At 66.0% G+C, this 27,234-nt stretch overlaps 4 protein-coding genes across 13 annotated transcripts in view; 3 read left to right on the forward strand and 1 right to left on the reverse strand.

Annotated features, from left to right (window-relative positions):
* LOC118705118 (G-protein-signaling modulator 3) overlaps positions 1 to 14,300 on the forward strand; it is a 28,368-nt gene extending 14,068 nt beyond the window's left edge. Inside the window, exons 18-33 of one of the 6 annotated variants that reach the window (XM_045573131.1) lie at positions 855 to 1,039; positions 3,424 to 3,676; positions 3,866 to 3,978; positions 4,673 to 5,193; positions 5,644 to 6,024; positions 6,097 to 6,272; positions 6,731 to 6,950; positions 7,123 to 7,195; positions 7,292 to 7,429; positions 7,881 to 8,165; positions 8,402 to 8,549; positions 9,025 to 9,122; positions 12,655 to 12,699; positions 12,892 to 12,991; positions 13,214 to 13,413; positions 13,615 to 14,300. In XM_045573131.1, coding sequence (XP_045429087.1) covers positions 855 to 1,039; positions 3,424 to 3,676; positions 3,866 to 3,978; positions 4,673 to 5,193; positions 5,644 to 6,024; positions 6,097 to 6,272; positions 6,731 to 6,950; positions 7,123 to 7,195; positions 7,292 to 7,429; positions 7,881 to 8,165; positions 8,402 to 8,549; positions 9,025 to 9,122; positions 12,655 to 12,699; positions 12,892 to 12,991; positions 13,214 to 13,413; positions 13,615 to 13,752 — 3,074 coding nt within the window. In that variant the 3' untranslated portion in view covers positions 13,753 to 14,300. Of the gene's footprint in view, positions 1 to 854; positions 1,040 to 3,423; positions 3,677 to 3,865; positions 3,979 to 4,672; positions 5,194 to 5,643; positions 6,025 to 6,096; positions 6,273 to 6,730; positions 6,951 to 7,122; positions 7,196 to 7,291; positions 7,430 to 7,880; positions 8,166 to 8,401; positions 8,550 to 9,024; positions 9,123 to 9,288; positions 11,180 to 12,654; positions 12,700 to 12,891; positions 12,992 to 13,213; positions 13,414 to 13,614 lie in introns of those variants that run through there. The other 5 variants (XM_045573132.1, XR_006740075.1, XM_045573133.1 and 2 more) reach the window with 5 other exon arrangements.
* Positions 14,301 to 14,576: 276 nt separating this feature from the next.
* On the forward strand, positions 14,577 to 21,397 carry PBX2 (PBX homeobox 2). Its single transcript, XM_036413397.2, has 9 exons — positions 14,577 to 15,033; positions 15,816 to 15,889; positions 16,032 to 16,279; positions 16,365 to 16,555; positions 18,754 to 18,889; positions 18,960 to 19,113; positions 19,414 to 19,502; positions 19,596 to 19,682; positions 19,782 to 21,397. Exons 1-9 carry the CDS (start codon positions 14,813 to 14,815, stop codon positions 19,872 to 19,874), a joined length of 1,293 nt encoding a protein of 430 aa, XP_036269290.1. The 5' UTR covers positions 14,577 to 14,812; the 3' UTR covers positions 19,875 to 21,397.
* Positions 21,398 to 21,518: 121 nt separating this feature from the next.
* Positions 21,519 to 24,720, forward strand: AGER (advanced glycosylation end-product specific receptor). Of its 3 annotated transcripts, none has more exons than XM_045573136.1 (11): positions 21,519 to 21,924; positions 22,070 to 22,176; positions 22,262 to 22,454; positions 22,580 to 22,644; positions 22,980 to 23,067; positions 23,152 to 23,346; positions 23,415 to 23,545; positions 23,701 to 23,842; positions 24,055 to 24,081; positions 24,177 to 24,303; positions 24,410 to 24,716. In XM_045573136.1, exons 1-11 carry the CDS (start codon positions 21,873 to 21,875, stop codon positions 24,507 to 24,509), a joined length of 1,227 nt encoding a protein of 408 aa, XP_045429092.1. In that variant the 5' UTR covers positions 21,519 to 21,872; the 3' UTR covers positions 24,510 to 24,716. The 3 variants fall into 3 exon arrangements, with proteins under 3 accessions (XP_045429092.1, XP_045429091.1, XP_045429093.1); XM_045573135.1 differs by having other exon boundaries at positions 22,064 to 22,176; positions 24,410 to 24,714; XM_045573137.1 differs by lacking the exon at positions 23,152 to 23,346 and having other exon boundaries at positions 22,064 to 22,176; positions 24,410 to 24,720.
* A 120-nt stretch (positions 24,721 to 24,840) lies between these two features.
* On the reverse strand, positions 24,841 to 27,167 carry RNF5 (ring finger protein 5). Of its 3 annotated transcripts, XM_036413406.2 has the most exons (6): positions 26,913 to 27,167; positions 26,046 to 26,064; positions 25,841 to 25,953; positions 25,701 to 25,755; positions 25,510 to 25,627; positions 24,841 to 25,401 (listed from the first exon to the last, which is right to left on the reverse strand). In XM_036413406.2, the coding sequence occupies exons 1-6, from the start codon at positions 27,050 to 27,052 to the stop codon at positions 25,304 to 25,306; spliced, it is 543 nt and encodes a 180-aa protein (XP_036269299.1). In that variant the 5' UTR covers positions 27,053 to 27,167; the 3' UTR covers positions 24,841 to 25,303. The 3 variants fall into 3 exon arrangements, with proteins under 3 accessions (XP_036269299.1, XP_036269300.1, XP_045429096.1); XM_036413407.2 differs by lacking the exon at positions 26,046 to 26,064 and having other exon boundaries at positions 26,913 to 27,051; XM_045573140.1 differs by lacking the exon at positions 26,046 to 26,064 and having other exon boundaries at positions 25,841 to 26,045; positions 26,913 to 27,048.
* Positions 27,168 to 27,234: the final 67 nt, after the last annotated feature.

Genomic DNA, 27,234 nt, shown 5'->3' on the forward strand with positions numbered 1-27,234 from the left:
ACTCACACACACTCACCCACCCTCACACACCCTCACACACACTCACCCACCCTCACACACACACACACTCACCCACCCTCACACACACTCACCCACCCTCACACACACCAGCGCCCAGGGCACCCTCACACACACACACACACACACACACACACCCTCACACACACACACCCTCACACACACCAGCGCCCAGGGCACCCTCACACGGCCCAGCGCCCAGCACACGCTCAGCGCAGCTCAGGAAACACCAGCCAGGCAGTAAGACTCCAGTTTAGCACGACCGCAGGGCCTGACCAGTGTGGAGCACTGTCACCGTCCTCACCTCCAGACGGACACACTTAACCCAGCTACACTCACACTTCCCACACGTGATGCCACACCAGGCCGCCTGTGAAAGAACAGCCCTGGCCCTGGCCCGTTAGGCTCAGCGGACTGAAGGATCCCGGGTTCAATTCCTGTCAAGGGCGCATGCCCGGGTTGGGGGCTCGATCCCCAGAAGGAGGCGTGCAGGAGGCAGCTGATCGATGATTCTCTCTCATCATTGATGTCTCTAGCTCTCCCTCTCTGCAATCAATAAAAATGTCTTTAAAAAAATAAAAATAGCCCTTCGTGCAGATGAGTTTGACAGGAGAAGACCTCAGGAGGGCCGGGTGGTTGGTGGCAGTGAGCACGTGGAGGGTCAGAACCACGCCCTGGAGCCCGGGAGCCCGGGAGCCGATGCTCTGAGCCTGTCAGGCAGGACTGGGCCTCAGGCCTCCCTCCCGGGAACGACGGCCCCATGGCCTCTCGGCCAGTGTCTGGGGCCGGGCGCCCTTCCACCCCTCCGCTTATTGGTCCTGTTCGTCTCTCCGCAGGCACCGACGTCTCTTCCCTGTGCCAGAACGGAGGGCTCTGCGTGGACAGCGGCCCCTCCTATCTCTGCCGCTGTCCCCCTGGATTCCAGGGCAGTCTGTGCCAGGACAGGGTGAACCCATGCCAGTCCCGGCCCTGCCAGCACGGGGCCACCTGCGTGGCCCAGCCCACGGGGTATCTCTGCCAGGTGAGCCGGGCCAGGGCCGTGGGAGCCGTCGTCATGGTGGGGCAGTGACCGTCCATTTCCCCGGCCCACACACCCAGCAGCCACCACGTCCGGCCATTTACCCTAAATGTTTCTCAGTGCTGTCCTGTCCCTTCGCCTTCGAACGCCGGCTCAGCTCAGGCCTTTGCTGCGTCCCACATGGACGCCTGCATCAGCCTCCCATCGCCCCTGCCCAGCCCTTCCTCTGCGCACTGACCCGTCTCCCCATCAGACCCTCCAGGGGCTGCCTCCTCACCACCCTGACCTTCTCCCTGTCAGACCCTCCGGGGGCTGCCTCCTCACCACCCTGACCCTCTCTCCATCAGACCCTCCGGAGGCTGCCTCCTCACCACCCTGACCTTCTCCCTGTCAGACCCTCCAGGGGCTGCCTCCTCACCACCCTGACCTTCTCCCCCATCAGACCCTCCGGGGCTGCCTCCTCACCACCCTGACCTTCTCCCCCATCAGACCCTCCGGGGCTGCCTCCTCACCACCCTGACCTTCTCCCCCGTCAGACCCTCCAGGGGCTGCCTCCTCACCACCCTGACCTTCTCCCCCATCAGACCCTCCGGGGCTGCCTCCTCACCACCCTGACCCTCTCCCTGTCAGACCCTCCGGGGGCTGCCTCCTCACCACCCTGACCTTCTCCCTGTCAGACCCTCCGGGGGCTGCCTCCTCACCACCCTGACCTTCTCCCCCATCAGACCCTCCGGGGCTGCCTCCTCACCACCCTGACCCTCTCCCTGTCAGACCCTCCAGGGGCTGCCTCCTCACCACCCTGACCCTCTCCCCGTCAGACCCTCCAGGAACTGCCTCCTCACCACCCTGACCTTCTCCCCATCAGACCCTCCAGGGGCTGCCTCCTCGCCACCCTGACCTTCTCCCCATCTGACCCCCCAGGGGCTGCCTCCTCACCACCCTGACCTTCTCCCCATCTGACCCTCCAGGGGCTGCCTCCTCACCACCCTGACCCTCTCCCCGTCAGACCCTCCAGGGGCTGCCTCCTCACCACCCTGACCCTCTCCCTGTCAGACCCTCCGGGGGCTGCCTCCTCACCACCCTGACCTTCTCCCCCATCAGACCCTCCGGGGCTGCCTCCTCACCACCCTGACCTTCTCCCCATCAGACCCTCCAGGGGCTGCCTCCTCACCACCCTGACCCTCTCCCCGTCAGACCCTCCAGGGACTGCCTCCTCGCCACCCTGACCTTCTCCCCATCTGACCCTCCAGGGGCTGCCTCCTCACCACCCTGACCTTCTCCCCATCTGACCCTCCAGGGGCTGCCTCCTCACCACCCTGACCTTCTCCCCCGTCAGACCCTCCAGGGGCTGCCTCCTTCAGCACGGCCCTGCGAGGCCCGCCCTGGCTCTCAGGCCTCATGTCCCCCGGCTCCGGCCTTCCTCGAGAACATGTCCTAAATGGCCCCCAGGCTGGGTCTGAGGGGGGGTCAGGTCGCGGAGCTAGAGGCCAAGCTGAGGTTCAAGCCTGAGCAGCCTCGTCCCTGCGTTCAGAACCAGGGCCCGGGGCGGAGGCACCCTGCCCCCCTAACACCCTCCACAGCGTCGCACAGTGAGTGTGTCACACCCCAAAGCAGCCCACTGGCCGGTAACCCTCCGCACCTGCCCTCGGCTTTACTTTCTCTTTCGTGGACTCCCCCAGGAGTTTCCAAACAGCCCCACCTGCTTCCTCAGCCCTCTGGCCCCTTCTCCGCCTTCCCGAGCCTCCTGGTTCCCTTCTGATGCCCGCCTTCCCCTTGCAAGAACTCAGCACACGGCAAAGGCCGGGCGGCGATGCCCTCTCCAGCTGCCGCCTGGCCGTGTGACTGGCACAAGTCCGTCTTCCAGGACTGGCCCCCATTCCTGTGCAGAGCGCGCCACAGCCACACAAAGGGCTTAGGGAGTTAGGAGGTCCCGTGTGCCAGCTGCCGCCCTCGGCCGCCTGCAGGCCCAGAGGCAGGGGCCCGTGCGGTTCCCTCTGCGTTCCTGCTCCTGAGGCGGTGGCTGGCGGGGGCAGGCGCTGCCCGCGGGCTAACGCCTGCCCAGCCGGGGCGGTGGTGGAAGAGGTGCTGCCCAAGCGGAGCCCTTCAGTGGCAGCGTGTCCTGGAGCAGCGGTCGCCGCCGTGGGCTGTGGGCCTGGTGGGCCGTGAGGTCCCCCAGGTTGGCGCCCGCGGTCCTAGAGGCCGTCTGGGCTGGAGGGGCGCGGCGTGCCTCCCAGAATGTGCTGTGTGCTGTGTGCTGTGTGTTAGAAGGGGAGGGCTGTGTGGCTGGAGCCGCAGGCAGCTGGCAGGCTGTTCGAGCTGCGAGCTCTGCAGCCTGGGGGGCTCGCCTCCCGGTTCTGCTGGTTCCGGCTGACCCGCTTTGCCTGCAGTGCGCCCCGGGCTACGGAGGACAGAACTGCTCAGAGGAGCCCGACGCCTGTGGATCCCAGCCCTGTCACAACCTGGGCACCTGCACGCCCACCCCCGGAGGCTTCCGCTGCGCCTGCCCCCCGGGCTTCGTGGGGCTGCGCTGCGAGGGGGACGTGGACGAGTGCCTGGACCAGCCCTGCCACCCGAGCGGCACTGCGGCCTGCCACCCTCTGGCCAACGCCTTCCTCTGCCAGTGTCTGCCCGGGCACACGGGTGAGGCGGGCGGGGCACAGCTGAGCTGGCCATGGAAACCCAGAGAACCCCTCCCACAGGCAGCTAGTCACCTTGTCCCCAGAGAATATGGCCAGGGCCCCTGTGCCTGTGCAGCTAGCTGGGCCGACTCCCAGGAATGAGAGAAAGCATGTGACATCTGGTGTCTCGCCCACACCCCCTGCCCTGCAGGCCAGCGGTGTGAAGAGGAGATAGACCCCTGCCAGAGCCAGCCCTGCTCCCACGGGGGGTCTTGTGAGGCCACAGCAGGACCACCCCCGGGTTTCACCTGCCGCTGCCCCCCGGTGAGTGAGCGCCGAGGGCTCTGCAGTGGGACGGCTGGGGAATCCCGCGCCTGCTCACAGAAGTGGCTCTCAGCAGGAGGGGTGGGGGGGGCAGATCGGGTGGTAGCACCAATGCACAAGGGAAGGACCCCAAAAGCAAGCACGACTTTGGGTAAGTGCTCAGTACTTTTAACTGTGTGTGTGCGCGTGCACACACTATGGGCCCGATGCACAAAACTGGTTCATGATACACGAACACCATTCATCGGTTTGTGCGTGGCCTTCTACATATTTTATTCTTACAATACAGCACCATGAACCTAATCCAATGACAACGTTAGTAACTTGCAGGTACTTCTGTCCTCCTCTGTCCTGCCCCGCCTCCAGAGGAAGAGGCGTGTATAACCCCATTCCCAAGGATTAGGACAGGAGCTCAGTTAACACCTATTAACTCTAGTCTGCCGGGCCTTGCACTTCGATGCTAGTCCATGCAGCTGGCTGCAGAGCTGTGGTTCCTCCGCCATCACCACCATGTGCTGTCATTGTGTGAAAAGCATGGGACTTGTTTGAAACATCTATAAAATGATCAACTTGTCTCTGAGGCCCCTCCCAGGTGGACACGCTAGGACCCTCCGAGTAATCTTATCCAGGAGCGCCTTGAGAGAAGTGGGGAGAATTACACAAGGTCCCTTAATCTCTCTCCTCCTCTCTGCAGGGTTTTGAAGGGCCCACCTGCAGCCAGAGAGCCCCCTCCTGTGGTCGCCATCACTGCCACCACGGTGGGCTGTGTCTGCCCTCCCCCAAGCCTGGCTTCCCACCCCACTGTGCCTGCCCCAAGGGCTACGGGGGCCTGGACTGCCTGGCCCTGGCCGTCCCAGGCTGCGGCCCTCCGTCTCCTTGCCTCCACAACGGCAGCTGCTCGGAGACCTCCACGGCGGGGGGCCCGAGCTTCCGGTGCTCCTGCCCTCCCAGCTCCGCGGGGCCCAGGTGCCAGAGCCCCCGGGCAGAGGGGTGTGCGGGCAGAGGGGGCGACGGGGCCTGTGACGCCGGCTGCAGCGGCCCGGGAGGGAACTGGGATGGAGGGGACTGCTCGCTGGGGGTCCTGGACCCCTGGAAGGGCTGCCCCTCCCACTCCCGCTGCTGGCTCCTCTTCCGCGACGGGCAGTGCCACCCGCAGTGTGCCTCCGCAGAGTGCCTGTTTGACGGCTATGACTGCGAGACGCCTCCAGCCTGCACGTGAGTTGGGGTGAAGGGCCACAGATGCCTCTGAGTTATAGTGTCACCCAGCCTCACGCTCCAGGTGTTGCCATCCTCATCACTGTCAGCACTGCCACGTAGGGGTGGAAGGCCAGGCTCCACCCAGGGGCGGGCAGCATCAGGTTAGCTGGGCGGCGAAAGCCACTGGAGCACCACCTCCGCCCCAGCCTCTCTCCCAGCTGCTGCCTGGAAACTCCCGCGCCCCGGGCCCTCCTCCAGGGACGAGGGAGCTTGGGGGCAGGGAGAAGGGACTGCCCTAGGTCACAAGGACAGTCAACATTGGGTGTCTGGGCTGCCTACCACCCAGGGCCTGCCTAAGCCCATTCTCTGGAACTGCCCCGTTAGCCAGTGCCCTGGGGGCTGTGGGAGACCAGGATTCCCCTCTGTGATGGAGGAGGGAGTCCTGAGCCCCCTCTCCTCACCCCGCAGTCCAGCCTATGAGCAGTTCTGCCGCGATCACTTCCACAACGGGCACTGTGAGAAAGGCTGCGACGCCCCGGAGTGTGGCTGGGATGGAGGCGACTGCAGGCCCGGAGATGGGGGCTCGGAGTGGGGGCCCTCCCTGGCCCTGCTGGTGGTGCTTAGCCCTCCAGCCCTGGACCGGCAGCTGCTTGCCCTGGCCCGGGCACTGTCCCTGGCCCTGAGGGTGGGGCTCTGGGTGAGGAAGGACAGTGATGGCAGGGACATGGTGTACCCCTATCCTGGGGCCCGGGCCGAAGAGGAGCTGGGAGGGATCCCAGACCCCTCTCATCGAGCAGCAGCCCCTCAAACACAGCCTTTGGGCAAGGAGACCGACGCCCTCAGCACAGGGTAAGGCTGGGCGAGGGGTGAGGGGAGGGAGCCAGGGACCGACACGGGGTCCCTGAGGTGCCTCGCCCGCAGGTTTGTGGTGGTGATGGGCGTGGACTTGTCCCGCTGTGGCCCTGACCGCCCTGCCTCCCGCTGTCCCTGGGACCCTGGCTTCCTGCTGCGCTTCCTGGCCGCCATGGCTGCAGTGGAGGCCCTGGAGCCCCTGCTGCCGGGCCCCCTGCTGGCTGCCCACGCCCGTGCAGGCACCGGTAGGTGACCCCATCACTCCCCGGCCTTGCTCCCCGCCAGCTTCCACGCCCCACAGAGGTCAATGAGACATGGGCCTGGGACCCAGAAGCTCTTTGGGGGACTTCCCCTGTTACCCTCTTTCTCTAACTGGGATCTCCCCAGGGCCCCTTCGCTCTAGTCTCCTCCCTTATCTTCCTGAGGACTGTCCTGGCCGCCCTCGGGCCTTCCATCCTCTCCGCTAGGCCAGGGCATCATCACTCCTGTGTCAGAGTGCAGAGCTCACGAGAGTAAGAGCTCCCGTCGCGCACACCACGTGCCCGGCTGTGCTCTAAGCGCTTTACAGAACGAACTCCTTTTATCCTCCCAACAACCCCACGGAGGCGGGTGCTAGGTTATTCCCATTGTTCGGATGAGGAAACTGAGGCCCACAGGTCTTCCAGCCGCACCTGGAACGGCCTCCTCCTGTCTCTCCCACCAGCGCCCCCTGCCAACCAGCTCCCCTGGCCTGTGCTGTGCTCGCCAGTGGCCGGGGTGCTTCTCCTGGCTCTTGCGGCTCTTCTCATCCTTCAGCTCGTCCGGCGGAGGCGCCGGGAGCACGGGGCCCTCTGGCTGCCCCCCGGGTTCACGCGAAGGCCTCGGCCTCAGCCGGCTCCCCGCCGCCGCCGGCCCCCACTGGGCGAGGACAGCATCGGCCTCAAGTGAGAATGCGGAGGGTCTGGGCCCGGGGAGGGGGCTCCTGCCTGTGAAGACATTTATGATCAGAAGCAACAAGAGAAGCCTCTGCAGAAGTTGAGGACGGAGGAAGGGGTGGGGGAAGACGCTGCAAACCTTGTGGGCCCTGAAGGTCCTCCACCCACCACCCTCTCCCAGGACCCTGACACCAGAGGCCCACGCTGAGGAGGACGGAGTGGCGATGTGCTCAGGCCCCGAGGAAGGAGAGGAGGTAGGCCAGCGAAAGCACTGAGGCAGGCAGGTCCCCGGGCGATGGAAGGGGAAGGGACAAGCCAACCTTCCTTCCCGTTGCTTTTCTGACCCCAAGGCTGAAGACATGGCCTCCCCCTCCAAGTGCCAGCTCTGGCCTCTGAGTGGTGACTGTCGAGAGCTCCCCCAGGCAGCCCTGCTGACTCCTCCCCAGGAAGCTGAGATGGACATCCCTGACGTGGACACCCATGGTACTCAAGCCAGCCCAGCCCAGGAGAAATCCCTCTGACCCTTAGAATCAGAGAGTCCTTTGCTATCAGCCCTGAAGCCGCAAATGTCAGAATCACTGCCTCCACAGAGTGACCTGGGACAGAATCAGGGCCCTCGGGGAAATGAGGAGAGAGATAAATTCTTGGGCTCCAGAGCTCCTGATTCAGATACTCAAGCTACTGGGGATCTGTTTGAACAAGCCCTCCGGGTGAGTGTAATCCAGACTCAAGTCTGAGGACCACTGCCCGAGAAGGTTAGAGTTAGGCTCCTTGAGCAGAAGGAAACTGAGGCCCGGAGAAAAGTAGAGGTCACTTGACTCAAAGCCGCACAAAATCAAGAGCCAGAGCTGGGCTTCTGACACCTCAGGGCTGTGATTCTCCGGCCCCGTCCTGTGTCCTTTTGATCGACTTGTTTCCATTCCTTTTCTCCCACCCGCAGAGGGGGTGACACCCCTGATGTCAGCAGTCTGCTGCGGGGCAGTGGCGTACAGGGCTTCCCTGGAAAGCTCGGAGCCCTGGGAGCCTGTGTTCACCGGAGGGGCCTGGCCCCAGGCTCACACCGTGGGCACTGGGGAGGGCCCCCTGCACCTGGCTGCCCGGTTCTCCCGACCCACGGCTGCACGCCGCCTCCTGGAGTCTGGGGCCAACCCCAACCAGCCAGACAGAGCGGGGCGCACCCCGCTCCACACAGCTGTGGCAGCCGATGCCCGGGAGGTCTGCCAGGTCAGTGCGCGTGTGGCCCCTCAGAGAACAGGGAGCAAATGTGGAAGCGAAGCTGGGCCAAAGCACCCTCTAGTCCTCCTCCCACGGCCTAACATCTAGGGTTTGGCAAAGAGTAAGGTGATGTGGGCTTAGTACCTGAAAGGGAAAGAGAACAGATGGCTGAATATGGATTGGGAGGTGGGTAAGTGTGATGGCCTGGGCCAGCAGCCCAGAGCATACCCTCCTCTACCCCCCAGCTCCTACTCCGCAACAGACAGACCGAGGTGGATGCCAGGACAGTGGATGGCACCACGGCCCTGATGCTGGCCGCCAAGCTGGCAGTGGAGGACCTGGTTGAAGAACTGATTGCAGCCCAAGCAGATGTGGGGGCCAGAGATAAATGGGGTATGGAGGCTGTGCGGGGGATGTTGCTGTGCTATGAGAAGTTGAGCAGTTGGGATGGGAGGTAAAAATGAAAACCAGTGGGGAGGAGGCAGCAGAGGAACTGGAGGCTGGGGGTTCCCTGGCGGCCTCCAGGGTGGAAGTCCGCGGGCGTTGGCCGGATGGAGCACGCGTCCTCCCCCATCCTCAACAACGCGCATGCCCCAGCCACAGTCAGCTGGGATGGGGAGGGGTGGCGGTGGGAAGGTGGCGGTGCCTCCGGGTCCCACCGACCCCAGAACAATGCCCCATTGTCCCTTCCGCGCGCCGGTGACGTCACCCGGGCAGCACTTCCTGCCCGCCGCCGTCACCCGGGCAACGCTTCCGCCTTAGAGGCACCCAGACTCGACGGGCCAGAATAGCCCTCCCCCCAAGGCCGGGATCCCGGGAAACGGGAACCCCGCGGCCCCAGGGTGACAGCCTCCCTCGTGGTCCCCAGGAAAAACCGCTCTGCACTGGGCCGCCGCTGTCAACAACGCGCGGGCCGCCCGCTGCCTTCTCCAGGCCGGAGCCGATAAGGACGCCCAGGATGGCAGGGTTAGGCCGGGCAGAGGGCTCCCCACACAAAAAGGGGGCGCGGAGAGGTGGGGAGAGCGGGAACTCCCAAAGCCGGGGGAAGGGGGCGGCCCGGCAGGTGGAGTCCCGAAGGGCCAGGCCCGGGTGCGGCCTTCCCTGACCTCGCCTCCGGCTTCCTCCCCCGCAGGAGCAGACGCCGCTGTTCCTGGCGGCCCGCGAAGGCGCGGCGGAGGTGGCCCGGCTGCTGCTGGGGCTGGGGGCGGCGCGCGCGCTGCGCGACCAGGCGGGCCTGGCGCCCGCCGACGTGGCCCGGCAGCGCCACCACTGGGACCTGCTGGCGCTGCTGCAGGGGGCGGGGCCCGCGCACGCGCGCCCCCGGGCGCCGCCGGGCCCCGCGGGCGCCTTCGCGCGTGCGCGCGCCGCCTCCGGAAGCGGCCGGCGGGGCGGGGCCGTGCGGCGCCACCGGACGCTGTCGGTGGGAGCCGCCCCGCGTGGGCGCGGAGCGGGCCTGCAAACCCGCACTTTGTCCGTGGACTTGGCCGCGCCCGGGGGCGGCGCCCACTCGCAGTGCCGAAGCCTAGCGAAAGCAGCTGGAGGAGGCCCGCCCCGCCGCGACCCCACATTCCCCGCAGGCTCGCGTGGGCCGAGGCCCGGCCCCGCCGCCGTGCCGGGAAGGCCCGCGGTCGCGACCTCCGCCGGCGGGCCGTGTGACTGGGTGTCCCTGGGAGCCTGCGGCCGCGCCCTCAGCACTCGGAGCCCGCCTCCTTGTCTGACTCCGTCCCCGGAGTGCGGGTCCCCTAGCGTAGCCTGGGGCTCCCCAGTCCCCCCAGTAGTACCCCCAAATGCACTAAGCGAACCTCAAAAATAGAAGGCTAATGGCAGGGTGGGATTCCAAAAGTGAGCACCCGTTACATGCCCGCCTGGGAGACCTTTACTTTTAAAGTTCTCGAGCCCCAAAAGCAGGGGATGGGAATACAGGGTCCCTCCCAAAATGAGTGTATGCCCACTCACAACGTCATCGTCTTCCACGGGGGGATGAAGCCCTGGAAAGGGTTTAGGTGCTGAGGTGAAGTGGGCCCAGGAAGTGAGGGTGAGGGGTTGCAGGAGGGTGGGGTGGGCTAGGTGCCCTGAACTGGAACCGAGCGAGAACTGCAGATGGGATGTAAGATGTCCTTCCTGAACAGGATGTGGTTCCCGAAGGGACGTTTATGTCACCCCCCACTGCCCACAGACAGTTGACAAATATTTGGTAAGCACCGGCCATGTGCCAGGCATTGCAGGTGCTGGGTGGGGGGCGCCAAGGACACTCCAGCTGATGACTCCTTGCTCGAGGTGATGTTCTCACCTCGGCAGGGATGAGGTGCCACTACTTTCCCTAAGAACCCCAAGTCTGTCATCAGATAGTAAAGCTGGTATAAAGCGTTACCTTCTGGAGGGTTTGAGGAGTGCACTGAAGAAAATATGGGAGTGGCTGCATTGTCTTCAAAATATTTTTATTGATTTCAGAAAAGAAGGGAGAGGCGAGGGAAAAGTTAGAAACATCAATGATGAGGATCATTGATCAGCTGCCTCCTGCATGCCCCCTACTGGGGATCAAGCCCACAACCCAGGCATATGCCCTTGACCAGAATGGAACCTGGGACCCTTCAGACTGCAGGCTGACTCCACTGAGTCAAACTGGCCAGGGCCCAAATTCAATATTTGGAGACTTTCAGTGTAGTGTGAGAGCAAGAATGAGATGTGGGGTGTCACTGAAAACAGAAGCCACACATGAGACACGTTGCCCACCTTCCTAGTTCTGGCCACATAGAGTCCCAGGAGCTCAGGGAGACGGAGACCACCTTTCGGCAGCGTAGTTACACCTCCCTCCCGTGGTGGTGATGAGCTGAGACGCGGACGCCTGGGCGTTTCGCAGGCGGATCCCAAGCACACCTCATTGGTGTGGGCTTCACTTGGTTGCGCTTTGCATATGTGTTCTCATTAACATTGAAGCAAAGACCCTCTACCAACAAAAAGATTGTGACTACTGAAGGCTCATGATGGTTAGCATTTTTGGCAATAAAGTATTTTTAAGTTAAGCTGTGTTTGTTGTTTTTAAGACAGTGCTGTTGCACAGTAGGTAGGCTACGGAACAGTCGTAAACGTGCACCAGGAGCCAACACCTCTGACTCGCTTTATTGTGATGATCACATTATAGCGGTCTGGGACCAGCCTGCAACCTCTCCCAAGCACGCCTTGTAGTAACTCCATTTACTGCTCATCCCCGCACCAAGTGCTTTATCACACTATCCTCACAGCAACTCAGGTCTACCAAAACTGTTTTTTTTTTTTTAATATATTTTATTGATTTTTTACAGAGAGGAAGAGAGAGGTATAGAGAGTTAAAAACATCGATGAGAGAGAATCATCAATCAGCTGCCTCTTGCACACTCCCTACTGGGAATGTGCCTGCAACCAAGGTACATGCTTTTGACTGGAATCGAACCCGGGACCTTTCAGTTGCAGGCCAACGCTCTATCCACTGAGCCACACCGGTTTCGGCAGGTCTACCCAAACTGTCAGGTCCATGTTCCTCTTAGGAGCAGCACAGGTCTCCCTCGGGGGAGATGACGAGGCAGGACGTGGCAGAACCAGAGCTCCTCAGCACATTCGGGTTTGAAGTCGCTCGGCGGTAAGCCCCCTGTTAGGACAGGTTTCCACTTCGAGGCTCCTGGTGTCTGTCTGCCCTAGCTTGGTGGCCGCCAGTGTGATCAGTGTGGACAGATCAATGACCAAGCCAGGAGTTGGCTCTCTCCCTTTACCCCTCGTTCACGACCAGCGGAAAGCCTTCCCTGGCCGCGTCCCACATTGGTGCACGTCTGGTCCATGAGCAGACCAAGCACCCAGAGGTGATACTCCGTGCTGGACCCCGTGCTGGGGGCATGTGTATGTGTACGTGTATGTGTACGTGTATGTGTATGTGTACGTGTACGTGTATATGTCTGAGGGCCTAACATCCCGGGCTCTCAGTCCTGCCTCCCACCGGAACCATGCCTGTCCCGGTCCCAATGAGGCTGGAAGCTGGGAAGCAGGGGAGGGCTGAATCCTACGTCCGGGGACATCTTAGGGAGAGGAGAGACCTGGGGGTGAGGGTTCTGAGGAGTGAAACCACTTCCTGTGCAGCTAGTTCCTGTGTTGACAGAGCTGGAGGGGAGGAGGGGAGGGCGAACATCGGTGGGGGCTGGGGTCTACTGAGGCTCTGGAGGGGGGAAGCAGCGAGTTCTCGCCCACCTAGAAAGCCTCCATTACTGCCGGAGGCGCTTGTCCCAGCCGCTGCTCCCCGGGGAAGAGGTTCAGCAAGCAGCTTGGGTGGGAAAACAGAACTGGAGGAAGTTGACAGGGATGGGCGGGGCCCATGGGGGGCTGACCAGGAACCCAGCTTCCTGCTTAGTACCCAGACATCCAGCCCCTGGCTCACCCCCACCCCTTCCAGCCCCCACTCCCCTCAGGAACCTAGGGTTCCGGCCCTCCTCCAAATCCTAGCTCCCCTCCCCCATCGGTTTCTCCCCTCCAGGGCATGGAGGCTGAGAGACCCCAGGAAGAAGAGGATGGTGAGAAGGTGAGCAGGCCCCGGTGGGGTGGGGGGTGGGGGCTGACCCTGGGGAAGGGAGGGGAAAGGACCTGAGGCAGACACCTACTGACCCTGGACGCAGGGCTAGGAAGGGCTTGGCAGCGGGGTGGGAACAGACAGAGGAAGCAGGCTGCTGGCCTGGCCCGCCCCTGCTCCACGGAACGGCTCTCTCGGCATCAGGGCCCCCGTCAGGATGAGCACGGCTGGCCCCCTGTAAAGACCACCGTTCGACCTTGGCGATCGGCTCCTCCATCCCCTCCTCCAGGGACCCGCCGCACAGGTACCCCACCCGTCCAGGGGGCTCCCTGACTGACCCTGGTGCCTGCATCCCTCCTAATCCTACTGCCAGGGTCCACTCCGCCACGGGCCCTTTCCCACATCCTCCGGACTCCCCCTGTACCTCCTTACCTCCGGCCACAGTCCCTAACCACCTCACTGTCCGTCCCGGTCCCAGTCCCAGTCCCCACCTGCCGACCTCTGAGCCCTCCCCCTACTCGCCCAGCCCTAGGACCCCGCTCGGCCTCCCTGCTCTCCCTGCAGACTGAGCTCCTTCTGGACCTCGTGGCCGAGGCCCAGTCCCGCCGCCTGGAGGAGCAGAGAGCCACCTTCCACGCCCCCGAGGATCCCCCAAACCTAGCCCCAGCCCCAGCCCGGCCCCAGGAGGACAGAGAACAGCTCTACAGCACCATCCTCAGTCACCAGGTGAGACACCCACGCCCCAGGAGGCCAGGCCCAGTTTCCTGGTCTCTTACTCTGTCCCTCCTCCTGCCCCACCCGCCCCTCTCCAGCTCTAGCCCCCCACCCCCACCCAGTCACAGGTGCCCCGTATGCCCCTCTGGCCAGCCCGCCTCCCCTCCTGGCCTGCCCCCCTCCCCTCACACCTCCATCCCTCCATCCCTCCAGTGCCAGCGGATGGAAGCCCAGCGGTCAGAGCCCCCCCTCCCCCCAGGGGGACAGGAGCTCCTGGAGTTGCTGCTGAGAGTTCAGGGTGGGGGTCGAATGGAGGAACAAAGGTCTCGGCCCCCCACTCACACCTGCTGAGATTTGAGCCCCCACCAGCCCCTCCGCATCCCGGGACTCCTCCAAGCGGGGCAGCCCCTGCCAGCCCTCCACCCGGCTGGGCAGGGCGCCCGGGACCGGACCCAGAGAGATCTGCCCGGCGTCCTCGCCCACGTTCCTGGGGACTGAGGGGTGCCAGGCCTGGCAGCCTGGGAACAGGCCAGGCAGGGTGGCATCCGGGCCTCCCGAGTGCGGAGTGCGGAGCCGGAGGCAGTGCGGCCCCTAAACGGCCTGGGGGCGGCGCGCAGGCTGGGCCCTGAGCGCCCGGGACACCGGCCGTCCAGCCGCCGGGCGGACCCGAGGGCTCAGGCCTCCAACCCCGAGACCGACGAGCCCGTCTCCCCGCTCCTTCCCGCCAGGAGGGGCCTCGCCGGGCCCGCCCGCCGCGGCCGTCTGTGTGAATAAAGGTGTTCCCTCCACCGGCCTGTGTGTGGCTGCGGGCCGCCCGCGGGTTCATTAGCTCGTTAAGCGGCGGCGGGAGACCCCTAATCGCCGCCCTCGTCTTAATTAGTGCGCGGGGGGAGCCATCAGCCCGGGCGCCGCGGGGGACCGCGCCCCGGCCGGGCCGGAGCCCGAGCCCACCCCGACCCCGGCCCCCCGGCCCCCGGCCCGGCCCCCGGCCCCGCGTCCCCGCCTCCCGGTCCGCACCTTCCCCTCCCCTCTCTCCTCCAGCCTCCCCTCCTCCCTCCCCCCTCCCCTCCCCCCTCCCCTCCCCCCTCCCCTCCCGCCGCGGAGCCGGCCGGCCCGCCCCGCGCTCCGCCCGCGCCCCGCCCCTCCCCGCTCCCTCCCGCCCTCCGCCCTCCTCCCTCCCTCTCGCTCACACACACCCCCGCCTGGGCCTCCTCTCTCCGGCTCCATTTTCTCCGCCGCCGGGGGCCGGGGTCTCCTGTGGGGCCCAGCCGGCACCCCGGGTCTCCCCTCAGAGCCCGGGTGACCCCCGGGGAGCCGGGGGGCGGGCGGGGGCGGGGCGCAGGAGCAGCGGCCCCGCCGAGTTTGGGGGGAAGTAGCCCGGCGGGGGGAGGGGGCCTCAGGGCCCCCCACTATGGACGAGCGGCTGCTGGGGCCGCCCCCTCCGGGCGGGGGCCGCGGCGGCCTGGGGCTGGTGGCGGGGGAGCCCGGGGGCCCCGGCGAGCCTCCGGGCGGCGGGGACCCCGGCGGGGGCGGCGGGGGCGTCCCGGGGGGCCGAGGGAAGCAGGACATCGGGGACATCCTGCAGCAGATAATGACCATCACGGACCAGAGCCTGGACGAGGCCCAGGCCAAGTGAGTGCCCCCACCCGCCACCCACACAGCAGGAGCCCGGGCGGGCTGCTCTCCGAACCCCAACTCCAGACCCACCTCTCCTCTCCTTGCTCCCGGAACCCCAGATAAGTGACTCCTCTCCTTCGCCCCGCCCTGCACCCTTCAACAGGGAGCCCAGGCGGCCTCACCCTCTCCTCACCTCTCACTGACCCCCAGCCCCCGAACACCTTCCCTCTCCAGAGCCCCCTCCGGCCCCTCCCCGACTCTGCACAGCCCCCGCCGCCTCTGCAGACTGGGGCCTCCGCACCCTCCCAGAGTGCCCACCGCTGCTCTCCACCATGGCCCAGCCCCGTGTCCTCCCTCCCGCCTGCCCCTGCTCAGCCAGGACCCTCCACACACACACCTCTGCCCATCCCTCCACTTCAGCCGGACACCCCAGCTCTGGCTCTTCCCCCAGTCTCCATCGCTCTTTTGAAATCGACCTAGTCACCTTCGTATCTGCAGTCACCCTCAAGTCCCCCCTGCACCTTCTAGACCGGCTCCCCCAGCCCCAGCCGCCCGCGGCCTTCAGCCTGCTGCCTCCACCCCACGGCCCGCTGGGAGCTGCCTCACCCCGGGAACCCCACCCGCTTCACCCCAGCCCCTTCCCACCCCAGCCCCTTCCCACCGGCCCCCTTCCCACCCCAGACCCCTTCCCACCCCAGCCCCTTCCCACCCCAGCCCCTTCCCACCGGCCCCCTTCCCAGGCCCCCTCGCCCTCACGGCCCCTGCATGTTCCCGCCCTGAACTCCGGTTCCTCCCAGGAAGCACGCCCTCAACTGCCACCGCATGAAGCCGGCGCTCTTCAGCGTGCTGTGTGAGATCAAGGAGAAGACCGGTACGTCCCTGGTCCCCGCTCCCGCCGCCTGCCGGCATGGAGCCCGAGCGGGGTCCGGGGTGTGCGGGGCCTGGCGGGGACCAGAGGAGCGGAGGGCGGAGGGCGGCCTGGGGCCGGGGCCCTGAGTCCCCGCTCGCGCTAGGCCTCAGCATCCGAAGCGCCCAGGAGGAGGAGCCGGTGGACCCCCAGCTCATGCGCCTGGACAACATGCTTCTGGCGGAAGGCGTGGCCGGGCCCGAGAAAGGGGGGGGCTCGGCCGCCGCAGCCGCGGCCGCGGCCGCTTCGGGGGGCGGCGTGTCCCCCGACAACTCCATCGAGCACTCGGACTACCGCAGCAAGCTGGCCCAGATCCGCCACATCTACCACTCGGAGCTGGAGAAGTACGAGCAGGTGAGGCCGGCGCGGGCGGGCGGGCGGGCGGGCGGGGCTTCCCGGGGCCCCGGCCACGGGCGCCTCACAGCCCACGGCCCCGCAGGCCTGTAACGAGTTCACCACCCACGTCATGAACCTGCTGAGGGAGCAGAGCCGCACGCGGCCCGTGGCGCCCAAGGAGATGGAGCGGATGGTGAGCATCATCCACCGCAAGTTCAGCGCCATCCAGATGCAGCTCAAGCAGAGCACCTGCGAGGCCGTCATGATCCTGCGCTCCCGCTTCCTGGACGCCAGGTGGGGCCCGGCCCGCCGCACACGGACCCCGGGGTCCCCAGAGCCTGCCGCACACGGGGCCCCGGGCCCAGCCGCACACGGGGCCCCGGGCCCAGCCGCACACGGGGCCCCGGGCCCAGCCGCACACGGGACCCCGGGCCCAGCCGCACACGGACCCCGGGCCCAGCCGCACACGGGGCCCCGGGCCCAGCCGCACACGGGGCCCCGGGCCCAGCCGCACACGGACCCCGGGGTCCCCAGAGCCTGCCGCACACAGGGCCCCGGGCCCAGCCGCACACGGGACCCCGGGGTCCGTGCACACGGGACCCCGGGCCCAGCCGCACACGGGACCCCGGGGTCCGTGCACACGGGACCCCGGGCCCAGCCGCACACGGGGCCCCGGGCCCAGCCGCACACGGACCCCGGGGTCCCCAGAGCCTGCCGCACACAGGGCCCCGGGCCCAGCCGCACACGGGACCCCGGGGTCCGTGCACACGGGACCCCGGGCCCAGCCGCACACGGGACCCCGGGCCCAGCCGCACACGGACCCCGGGGTCCCCAGAGCCTGCCGCACACAGGGCCCCGGGCCCAGCCGCACACGGGACCCCGGGGTCCGTGCACACGGGACCCCGGGCCCAGCCGCACACGGGACCCCGGGCCCAGCCGCACACGGACCCCGGGGTCCCCAGAGCCTGCCGCACACAGGGCCCCGGGCCCAGCTGCACACGGGACCCCGGGGTCCGTGCACACGGGACCCCGGGCCCAGCCGCACACGGGACCCCGGGCCCCGCCGCACACGGGGCCCCGGGCCCAGCCGCACACGGGACCCCGGGCCCAGCCGCACACGGGACCCCGGGCCCAGCCGCACACGGGACCCCGGGCCCAGCCGCACACGGGGCCCCGGGCCCAGCCGCACACGGGACCCCGGGCCCAGCCGCACACGGACCCCGGGCCCCGCCGCACACGGGGCCCCGGGCCCAGCCGCACACGGGGCCCCGGGCCCAGCCGCACACGGACCCCGGGGTCCCCAGAGCCTGCCGCACACAGGGCCCCGGGCCCAGCCGCACACGGGACCCCGGGGTCCGTGCACACGGGACCCCGGGCCCAGCCGCACACGGGACCCCGGGGTCCGTGCACACGGGACCCCGGGCCCAGCCGCACACGGGGCCCCGGGCCCAGCCGCACACGGACCCCGGGGTCCCCAGAGCCTGCCGCACACAGGGCCCCGGGCCCAGCCGCACACGGGACCCCGGGGTCCGTGCACACGGGACCCCGGGCCCAGCCGCACACGGGACCCCGGGCCCAGCCGCACACGGACCCCGGGGTCCCCAGAGCCTGCCGCACACAGGGCCCCGGGCCCAGCCGCACACGGGACCCCGGGGTCCGTGCACACGGGACCCCGGGCCCAGCCGCACACGGGACCCCGGGCCCAGCCGCACACGGACCCCGGGGTCCCCAGAGCCTGCCGCACACAGGGCCCCGGGCCCAGCTGCACACGGGACCCCGGGGTCCGTGCACACGGGACCCCGGGCCCAGCCGCACACGGGACCCCGGGCCCAGCCGCACACGGGGCCCCGGGCCCAGCCGCACACGGGACCCCGGGCCCAGCCGCACACGGGACCCCGGGCCCAGCCGCACACGGGACCCCGGGCCCAGCCCCACAAGGGGCCCCGGGCCCAGCCGCACACGGGACCCCGGGCCCAGCCGCACACGGGACCCCGGGGTCCGTGCACACGGGACCCCGGGCCCAGCCGCACACGGGACCCCGGGCCCAGCCGCACACGGACCCCGGGCCCAGCCGCACACGGGGCCCCGGGCCCAGCCGCACACGGGGCCCCGGGCCCAGTGCACACGGGACCCCCGGGCCCAGTGCACACGGGGCCCCGGGCCCAGCGCACACGGGACCCCGGGCCCAGCGCACACGGGACCCCGGGCCCAGCCGCACACGGGACCCCGGGCCCAGCCGCACACGGGGCCCCGGGCCCAGCCGCACACGGGACCCCCGGGCCCAGCCACACACGGTGCCCCGGGCCCAGTGCACACGGGACCCCCGGGCCCAGCCACACACGGGGCCCCGGGCCCAGTGCACACGGGACCCCCGGGGCCCCGGGCCCAGCCCCACACGGGGCCCCGGGCCCAGCCGCATATGGGACCCCGGGGCCCGCCGCACGGAGAGCCTGCGGGCCCAGCCGCCCTCAGCGCCCTCTCCTCCTCCGTAGGCGGAAACGCCGCAACTTCAGCAAGCAGGCCACCGAGGTCCTGAACGAGTACTTCTACTCCCACCTGAGCAACCCGTACCCCAGCGAGGAGGCCAAGGAGGAGCTGGCCAAGAAGTGCGGCATCACCGTGTCCCAGGTGCGGGGCAGCGGGGCCGCCGCCCAGGGCCGGAGCGAAGCCCTCCGCTGACCCCCTCTGCCCGCCCCAGGTCTCCAACTGGTTTGGCAACAAGCGGATTCGCTACAAGAAGAACATCGGGAAGTTTCAAGAGGAGGCCAACATCTACGCGGTGAAGACCGCCGTATCCGTCACCCAGGGGGGCCACAGCCGCACCAGCTCCCCGACACCCCCTTCCTCTGCAGGTGCCCTGGGCCAGCCGGCTGGCTGTTTGCATGCTTCCTGCTTCTGTTCCCGCTTCCTCTCGAGGCAGGACCAGGGCGCAGGGCGCAGGGTGGGGGCCGCTGGGGGTGAGACCAGCTGAGGCGGCGGGACGTGGGGACAGGCCCCTCCGGCAGTCCCGGCCCCAGCGCGGGGCCCGAGCGGAGCTGGCGGCCGTCGTGCGCGTGGCGCCCCACAGCTCGTTCCGAGGGCTTGTTGGAAACGGGGGTGTCTCCCTCTGCCACAGGCTGTCACCGTCCCTAATTCCTTCTCTGCTCCCCAAGGCTCTGGCGGCTCTTTCAATCTCTCAGGATCCGGAGACATGTTTCTGGGGATGCCCGGGCTCAACGGAGACTCCTACTCCGCCTCCCAGGTCAGTGCGCGCCCGGAGGGCTGCCCGCCGGGTCCCTCCAGCGCCCAGACGCTCCTCGGAGGCGCTCACCGCCTCGCCGCCTCCGCTCCGCAGGTGGAGTCCCTCCGGCACTCGATGGGCCCAGGGGGCTACGGAGAGAGCCTCGGGGGCGGCCAGATGTACAGCCCCCGGGAGATGAGGGTGAGTGGAGCCTGCAGGCCTCCCCCGCCCCCGGACGGTGCCCTGCCCGCAGCACTGCCCCACACTGGGTTCAGAGCCTCACCCGACTGTGTCTTCCAGGCAAACGGCGGCTGGCAGGAGGCTGTGACCCCGTCCTCGGTGACGTCCCCGACGGAGGGACCAGGGAGCGTTCACTCTGACACTTCCAACTGACCCCCCTCAGGGCCCCGGGGTGGGGCTCACGAGGTGACGGCGAGAGGACAGAGGCATCCAGAGGACACGCCCAGACACAGGAGAAGCACAAGATGGAGAAGGGCAAATGGGCGCCCTGCCCAGCCGGCTCAGTGCTGGGGTTGCTGACTACATGGCAAGGAGAAGGGGTCCCCTAAGGGGAAGGTGGAGTCTGTGTCCCGTTTTCCCTTCTTTTCAATCTTTTTCTCTCCCCGTTTCTTACACAGAAACACACCCAGAACCCTCTTTTAGATCCTCTCTCACAGACACATACACTGTTGTTTCTCTCCGACACACACGGCTATTCTGTCTCTGTCATACATACACACCCATTCCCTCCCCCCCCACTCTCTCTCTCTCTCCACCCGTTCTCCCTCCCCCACCCCTTATCTGCTCTGGGATCTGTGGAGACGCCAGCCTTGCCCTACCTACCAGAGATGCCAAAAATGGGGACACAACTTCTGGACAGATGACCTGGCCGTGCCCCGGGCCTCCCCCCTCCAGACGGCTTATTACCTCATATGCAGCTCATCTTAAACCAATAGAATTGCTCGGTGAACGAGAGTGTCTGACTCAGATATCTACCTCGGAGGGAGTTTCTGCTACTTTAGGGAATTGGGAATTGTTAACTGGGTTTGGGGTCCAACTTTTTTTTTTTTTTTTTTTTTAAGGAAAAAAAAATCCCTGGGCTCCATCTGTATTTTGGGGGTGTTTTGTTGTTGTTGGTTCTTAATTTTTAATTGAGTTTGGGGAAGTAGATGTTTTATATGTTGATTTTTTTTTTTTTACCTTAATCACTGGCTTTCCCATATTCGGGGAGACAGCAAAGGGGACATGATAAGAGAAAGGGGGACAGTGGGACCGGTGAGGGCCGGCTGGCTCATCCAGAGTACTATTCAATACATTTAGCAGCGCCAAGCCCCCCCTCACAGCCCTCGGTGTCCTCTGCTCTAAGGCCCAGGGGCACTCCCTGGCTGGGCCGCTCCCCTGCGCTTGGTGTGGGCAGCGGGCTTGGGTGCTGGCCTGCGCTCCCTCAGCCCGTGGGCAGGGCTGGGCACAGCCGTTGGGAGGCAGTGCCACCTTCCCCTGTGACGCCTTTTCTCACCGTGCAGCTGGAGGGGAGAGGGGGGACGGGTCATTGTGAAACAAGTGTGAGTTGGGGAGCTTGTGTGTGTATCTCCCTCAGTTTCCCCAGAAATGAGGTGTCTTTGTTCTCAGTCCAAAATCCTGAGGGTGGGGGGAGAGGCTGCAAGAAGCCAGATACAGAGGGAGGCCAAGTCTCTGCCGCCCCATCCTCGGCCCTGAACCCCTCCAACATCGTCAGGATCTGACTGTCACCGTGGGAACCCGCCCGGCAAAGATCGGCAGACTGGGCAGGCTGGGACGGATGGGAAGGGGGGAGGCGTGGGCACGGGCTGGGCAGTTCTCTCCTCACTTGTAAACTTATAGTTTCGCAAAAAAAAAAAAAAAAAAGCAGTTTTAAATAAAGAAATTTTCCCCCTGGGTTTAGTTGAGAATTATTTTCAAAAACGTAAACTCCAGGAAGAAAACATTTCTCTCTTCATAAAAGCCCGAAAGGGTTTCCCCGAGTCCACCAGCCTTGCCCTCCGCACCCAGGCCCCATGTCTCAGCCGGGCCTCCTGCGTGGGGGACAGCCTGGCCGGAACCGTTGGCCTGGAGCCGTGTCCGCAGATGGCTCCGGTGGCCACCACGGCCTCAGGTGGTCAGGTTGGGGCCTGAGGGCCTGAGACCCTAGAAGATGCACGCCCCACCCCCACAGATGTGGCAGCGCCAGGGTGGGGTGATCACCCTTCTAGCATCTATCTGAAGGACTCTTAGCCGAGAGTCACAAATTCCTAGCATTCCCGGTGCCAGGTCAGGACCAGGAGAGGGGGCAGGGGAGCGGGTACAGGCCCCACCTAGGGCAGAGGCCACAGCAGTGAGAGGCAGACGGAGCCAGGAGCCTGGACGGGAGGCAGGATGGTGGCAGGGGCTGTGGCCGGAGCCTGGGTGCTGGCCCTCAGTCTGTGGGGTGAGCCACTGCCCCCGCCTGTGGGAGGCACTCGGCCCTCCCAGTCTCCCCGGACCCCCACGCCCCTCCAGCGCCCTCGCCCCCGTGCCAGGTTTGCCAGCCGCCCCCTCCAGCCCCTCTACCTGCTGCTGTCTCCCAGGGGCAGGGGCCGTGGCGGGCTGTCAGAACGTCACGGCCGCGATCGGGAAGCCGCTGGTGCTCCGCTGTAAGGGTGCTCCCCGGAAGCCACCCCAGCAGCTGGAATGGAGACTGGTGAGTGGGGCTCCGGGGCAGCCTCCCACCCACCCCCCGAGCCCTCCCCGGAGGGCTGGCGCTAGCCGGGCCTCTCTGTCCCCAGCACACAGGCAGGACGGAGGCCTGGAAGGTCCTGTCTCCCCAGGGAGGCTCCTGGGACAGCGTGGCTCGAGTCCTCCCCAACGGCTCCCTCCTCCTGCCGGCGGTGGGGGTCCCCGACGAGGGGACTTTCCGGTGCCGGGCGGTGAGCCGCAAAGGAAAGGAGATCAAGTCCAACTACCAAGTCCGAGTCTACCGTAAGGCTCCGGCCCTCCTTCCCCAGGCCTCCTTCCAGGAGAGCCTTCCACCCAGTGTGCGCTGCCCGCCTCCCTGGCAGTGGAGGGTCTTCAACGCCCAGCTTTGATTGGGTTTCCCCCCGCAGAGATCCCCGGGAAGCCCGAGATCGTGGACCCCGCCTCTGAGCTCCAGGCCGGCGTCCCCAACAAGGTAGTGGGAGGAAAGGGGAGGAGAGAGCGGGGCGGACAGCCGGGCGGCTGGGTGCGGGTATGGCGTCTCACTTTCAAAGGTGATGAGGTCACTTTTTAAAAAATATATTTTATTAATTTCCCACAGAGAGGAAAGGAGAGGGACAGAGAGCTATAAACGTCGATGAGAGAGAATCATCCATCAGCTGCCTCCTGCACACCCCCTACTGGGGATGTGCCAGCAACCAATGTACATGCCCTTGACCGGAATCGAACCTGGGACCTTCCAGTCCGCAGGCCGACGCTCTATCCACTGAGCCACACCGGTTCCGGCTGATGAGGTCACTCTTTCCCCAGGTGGGGACGTGTGTGTCCGAGGGGGGCTACCCCGCAGGGACTCTCAGCTGGCACTTAGATGGGAAACCCCTGGTGCCCGATGGCAAAGGTGAGTCTGTTTCCCTGCTAGCTGCCTTTCTCCTGGTCCCGCCCCGCACACTGAGGGCCACCGCGCCTTCTCCCTCCCCCTCAGGCGTGTCCGTGAAGGAAGAGAGCAGGAGACACCCCGAGACAGGGCTTTTCACGCTGCAGTCAGAGCTGACGGTGACCCCAGCGCAGGGGGCAGCGCCCCGCCCCACCTTCTCCTGCAGCTTCCGCCCCGGCCGGCCCCGGCGCAGAGCCCTGCACACAGCCCCCCTCCAGCTCAGCGTCCAGGGCGAGCCCGCAGGTGGGTGAGTGCTTCGGAGGTGTGGCCACGGGCCCGCACAGCCGTGTAACGCTGCCTCCCCCGCCCAGCCCCGGAGCCGGGGCCGCAGGTCCAACTGGTGGTGGAGCCGGAAGGCGGAGCAGTAGCTCCCGGTGGCACTGTGACCCTGACCTGTGAGGCCTCCGCCCAGCCCCCTCCTCAAATCCACTGGGTCAAGGACGTGAGTGTCGTGGGGAGGGGCTGGGAGGAGAGAGGCCTAACTGGCAACTGGGAGGGCAGGGAGCCCAGGGAGCTGGGAAGAAGGGTGCCTGAGGATGTGGACCCAGACAGGAGATGGGATGTGTAATGGCCTCCTGTCCCCCTCCCCCTACCCAGGGCACCCCCCTACCCCATCCCCCCAGCCCAGTGCTGCTCCTCCCTGAGGTAGGGCCTCAAGATCAAGGAGTCTACAGCTGTGTGGCCACCCACCCCAGCCACGGGCCCCAGGAGAGCCGTGCTGTCAGCATCAGCCTCATCGGTGAGGAGACCATTACTGCTCCGTCTGGCACTGTCCCCAAGAGCCACCCCATGCCACCCCGTTCACCCACACCCGGCCTCGGCCACCCCAGACCCCACCAAGAGGGCAGCCCTGTCCTCTCCCCACTCGGAGCTAAAACAAGGAAACACCCACTTGATGGTCCCCTCGCGGCCTGCCGCCTTCCTTTCTGATGCTCCAACTTTGTCTTCCAGAAACGGGCGAGGAGGGGCCTGCCGCAGGTGAGGGGCTGGAGGTCAGAGGAAGACGGACCCCAATGTGAGTGGGGGATGGTCAACAGTGGGGGCTGGGCCTCACCCCTCCCATTTCCCCACAGGCTCTGTGGGAGGGCCTGGGCTGGGAACCATAGCCCTGGCCCTGGGCATCCTGGGAGGCCTGGGGGCAGCCGCCCTGCTCATTGGGGTCATCGTGTGGCAAAGGCGCCGCCGCCGAGGAGAGGAGAGGTGAGTGGAGAAGCTGGGCACGGGGGCTTGGGGGCTTGGGCGTCCAGGCGGTGGGTGAGGCGGGGGGAGGGCCAGGCCCCATGCAGAGCGCTCCCCTCCTCCCCAGGAAGGCCCCGGACAACCAGGAGGAGGAGGAGGAGGAGCGTGCAGAGCTCAACCAGTCCCAGGAGCCCGATGCAGTCGAGGGCAGTGCAGGAGGGCCTTGAGGGGCCCCCGGCCACCCCTTCCCTCACTCCCTTTTCTGTTCCCCACACTGTTTTGGCCCCAGACCATTTCTCCCTGTCTAACCTCCACTCACCTCGCCTCACGTCCTTTCACAACCAGAGCCTGCCACAAACAGCGATGAGTAAACACCCCGCGTAACCTTGCTCCCTTTGCCTGTGTGTGTGTGTGTGTGTGTGTGTGTGTGTGTGTGAGAGAGAGAGAGACACGCTCACCCATACTGCCCTGAGAACGTCCCCACCACACCACACTCACTCAAAGTGGGGTTGTCCGCCTGGGACGGAGGGGAGGAAGGACAAAGGCGGGCAGAGTTCCCATCAATAATCTTGTTTATTGAACGTGTGATAAAGGAGTCAGGAGGGGGAGCACTTAGTCAGAACCCACAGTAGGTCCTGGGGAGAGGAAATTAAATTAAATCAAGGGGGAGGTCAGGGAGAGTCAGAGGGAGCCTTGCCCACCTTTCAAAATCAAATCAAAGAAACGGGGGACGCACGGGATGAGGGAAGAGGAGAAACAGACCTTCTCTTCAGTCCCTCTCCCCGCGCTGGAGGGGCTGCGCGGAGGTGCAGTGAGAGCGGCCCCAGGCGGCCCCTCTGTCCGGCCGCCCCTCCGTCCCCCGTCCACCCGGGGCCCCGCGGGCAGCGCGCTCCCCACCCCGCCCGGAGAGTGGCCCACGGAAGTGGAGGGGCTGGGCGAGGGCCCAGGCGTGAGGAAGGGTCAGCGGGGACCCCAATACTGATTCTCCTCTGGCTGGAGGTGGGCAGAAAGGAGACACGGCTCAAATACTGAGCAGCCAGAAAAAGAAGAAAATGGCGAGAAACAGGAAGAGAGAGTCCTGCCAGCTGGAGGCCGGGTGGCCCTGTCCCAGATCCGCACCTGGAGGAGAAAGGAGGCTGAGGCAGAGCACCCTCTCCGGGAGGGGGGGGGGGGGCGGGCGGGCGGGAGGGCTTGGGGCTCCCCGGCAGGGGCTAGGATGGCTCGCACCTGCACCGCGGCGGAATGGGTCGTGGGCGTTGAAGACGGTGGTGAAAAATCCGAAGGGAAAGGCGCCCACGCCGAACGAGAAGTGAAAGGCCCCGGGATCGCCGAACGGCTGGAAGCCCTGCGGGGGCAGAGGGAGCCGGGTGAGCTGCCTGAGGCTTTGGCAAGGAAGGGACCCGTCAGACCAGACTCACCCCTCTGCTCTCCGGAGCTGGTCGCTGGCCCTGGGGGCGGGGGGGCGTTTTCAACCTGAGGAAGGAGAGAGGGACATCAACATGAAATGTCCCTCTGCTTCCACACCCTCCCGCCTTCCCTGGCACCCGCCCCCTCTCACCTGGGATCCTGGGGCTTCTGGCTCCCCCGCCCGTAAAGGGGGACCACCTTCTCTCTGCTGATGCCAGCTTTACACACTGGGCACTCCTGCCGCTCTGGCCGCGTCTCCAGCCACTGGGGGGAAAATGAAGTGGTTTCCAGTATGCAGCAGGTCCGCCAGCTCCTCAGACCTCCCATTTCCCTCGTCATCTCTTCTGAGTACGCACCTGATGAAGACAGGGCCAACTGGATGGGGGGAAAAAAAAGGTCAAACTAGCTACAGGAAGGAGTCACAGACCCGACCTCCGAGCCCCATCTCGCCCCCAATTCCCAAGCATCACCGGCTGTTTCTCTTCGTATGGTCTGCCCCCTCTGCCGTGCCAGCCAGCGAGGCCTTCCTGCTTTTCTAATCTTCCAACGCAAAGTTTCATCCCCCCCCGCCACCCCACACACACTCACCCCCTCCCTTCTCCCTTTGACTTAGTTTTCAACTACCCCTTTCCAGATCTCTTTCAGTCCCAGCCCCATCCTTGCCCACACCCATCACTCCCCAACCCAAACCTAATTCGCCCCACCCGCCCCACTCCTTTTCCTCTCTCCCAGGCACATGAAGTCCCTGTTGCCACAACCCTCCAACCTCTCACGCTGTCCCTCCAAGTGCCCTTGTCCCCAGGGCATACCAGCCCGCCCCTGACATAGCTCGCCGGAATGTGGTCCCACATTCCCTAGTCTCCCCCACTCAACCAATGCCTCTCCTACCCGTTGGGTCTAATGCGTTTCCACCTGCATAGCTACGACCCCTCTCTTATCTGGGGTAAAGAGGCTCGGGTCTCCCCTATACAGATGTGCGCTCCACCCTCGCCCCGTTTCTCCAGATCACACCACTCGCTCCCGCTCCTAGCTCCTGCGCCTCTGCTTTTCAGTCTGGTCGTACAGATGAGCCCCCCACACACCCGGAAAGACGTACGCTCCCTCCTCCGGGCTCATCTATGGGGAGGTGCCCTCCGATTATCCGTGTGATTTGTGATCCCCCGCCCCCAGCCCGCCCGTGCGGAGGTGAGCCCCACTCCTCTCGCCCGCTGCCCGCTTCTCACCAGTACAGGTGGCCACACATACTGATCACAGCCTCCCGAGCCGTCTCCAGACATATATTACATTCGAAGGTGGCGCCCGCCCCGCCCCGCTCGCAGTTTGGCCCTTCGGGGCCCCCATCCTCCTCCTCCGCTGCTGCCATGGCCCGTTCGGTTTCGCCCCCACAAACCCTTAAGTCCCCGCAAACACACAAATACAAGCCAACAAACAAGAGACCGCCTCCCGCTCACGATCATTGGGGAGGCCTAAAGGTGTTTTCATCGCGATTGGTCTGAGTGCCTGCCAATCACTCAGGATGCGCCATAAAGGATTGGTCCGGAGGCG

This window comes from Pipistrellus kuhlii, unplaced genomic scaffold (assembly GCF_014108245.1).
Source record: "Pipistrellus kuhlii isolate mPipKuh1 unplaced genomic scaffold, mPipKuh1.p scaffold_m20_p_5, whole genome shotgun sequence".
In the NCBI taxonomy this organism is placed as follows: domain Eukaryota; kingdom Metazoa; phylum Chordata; class Mammalia; order Chiroptera; family Vespertilionidae; genus Pipistrellus; species Pipistrellus kuhlii.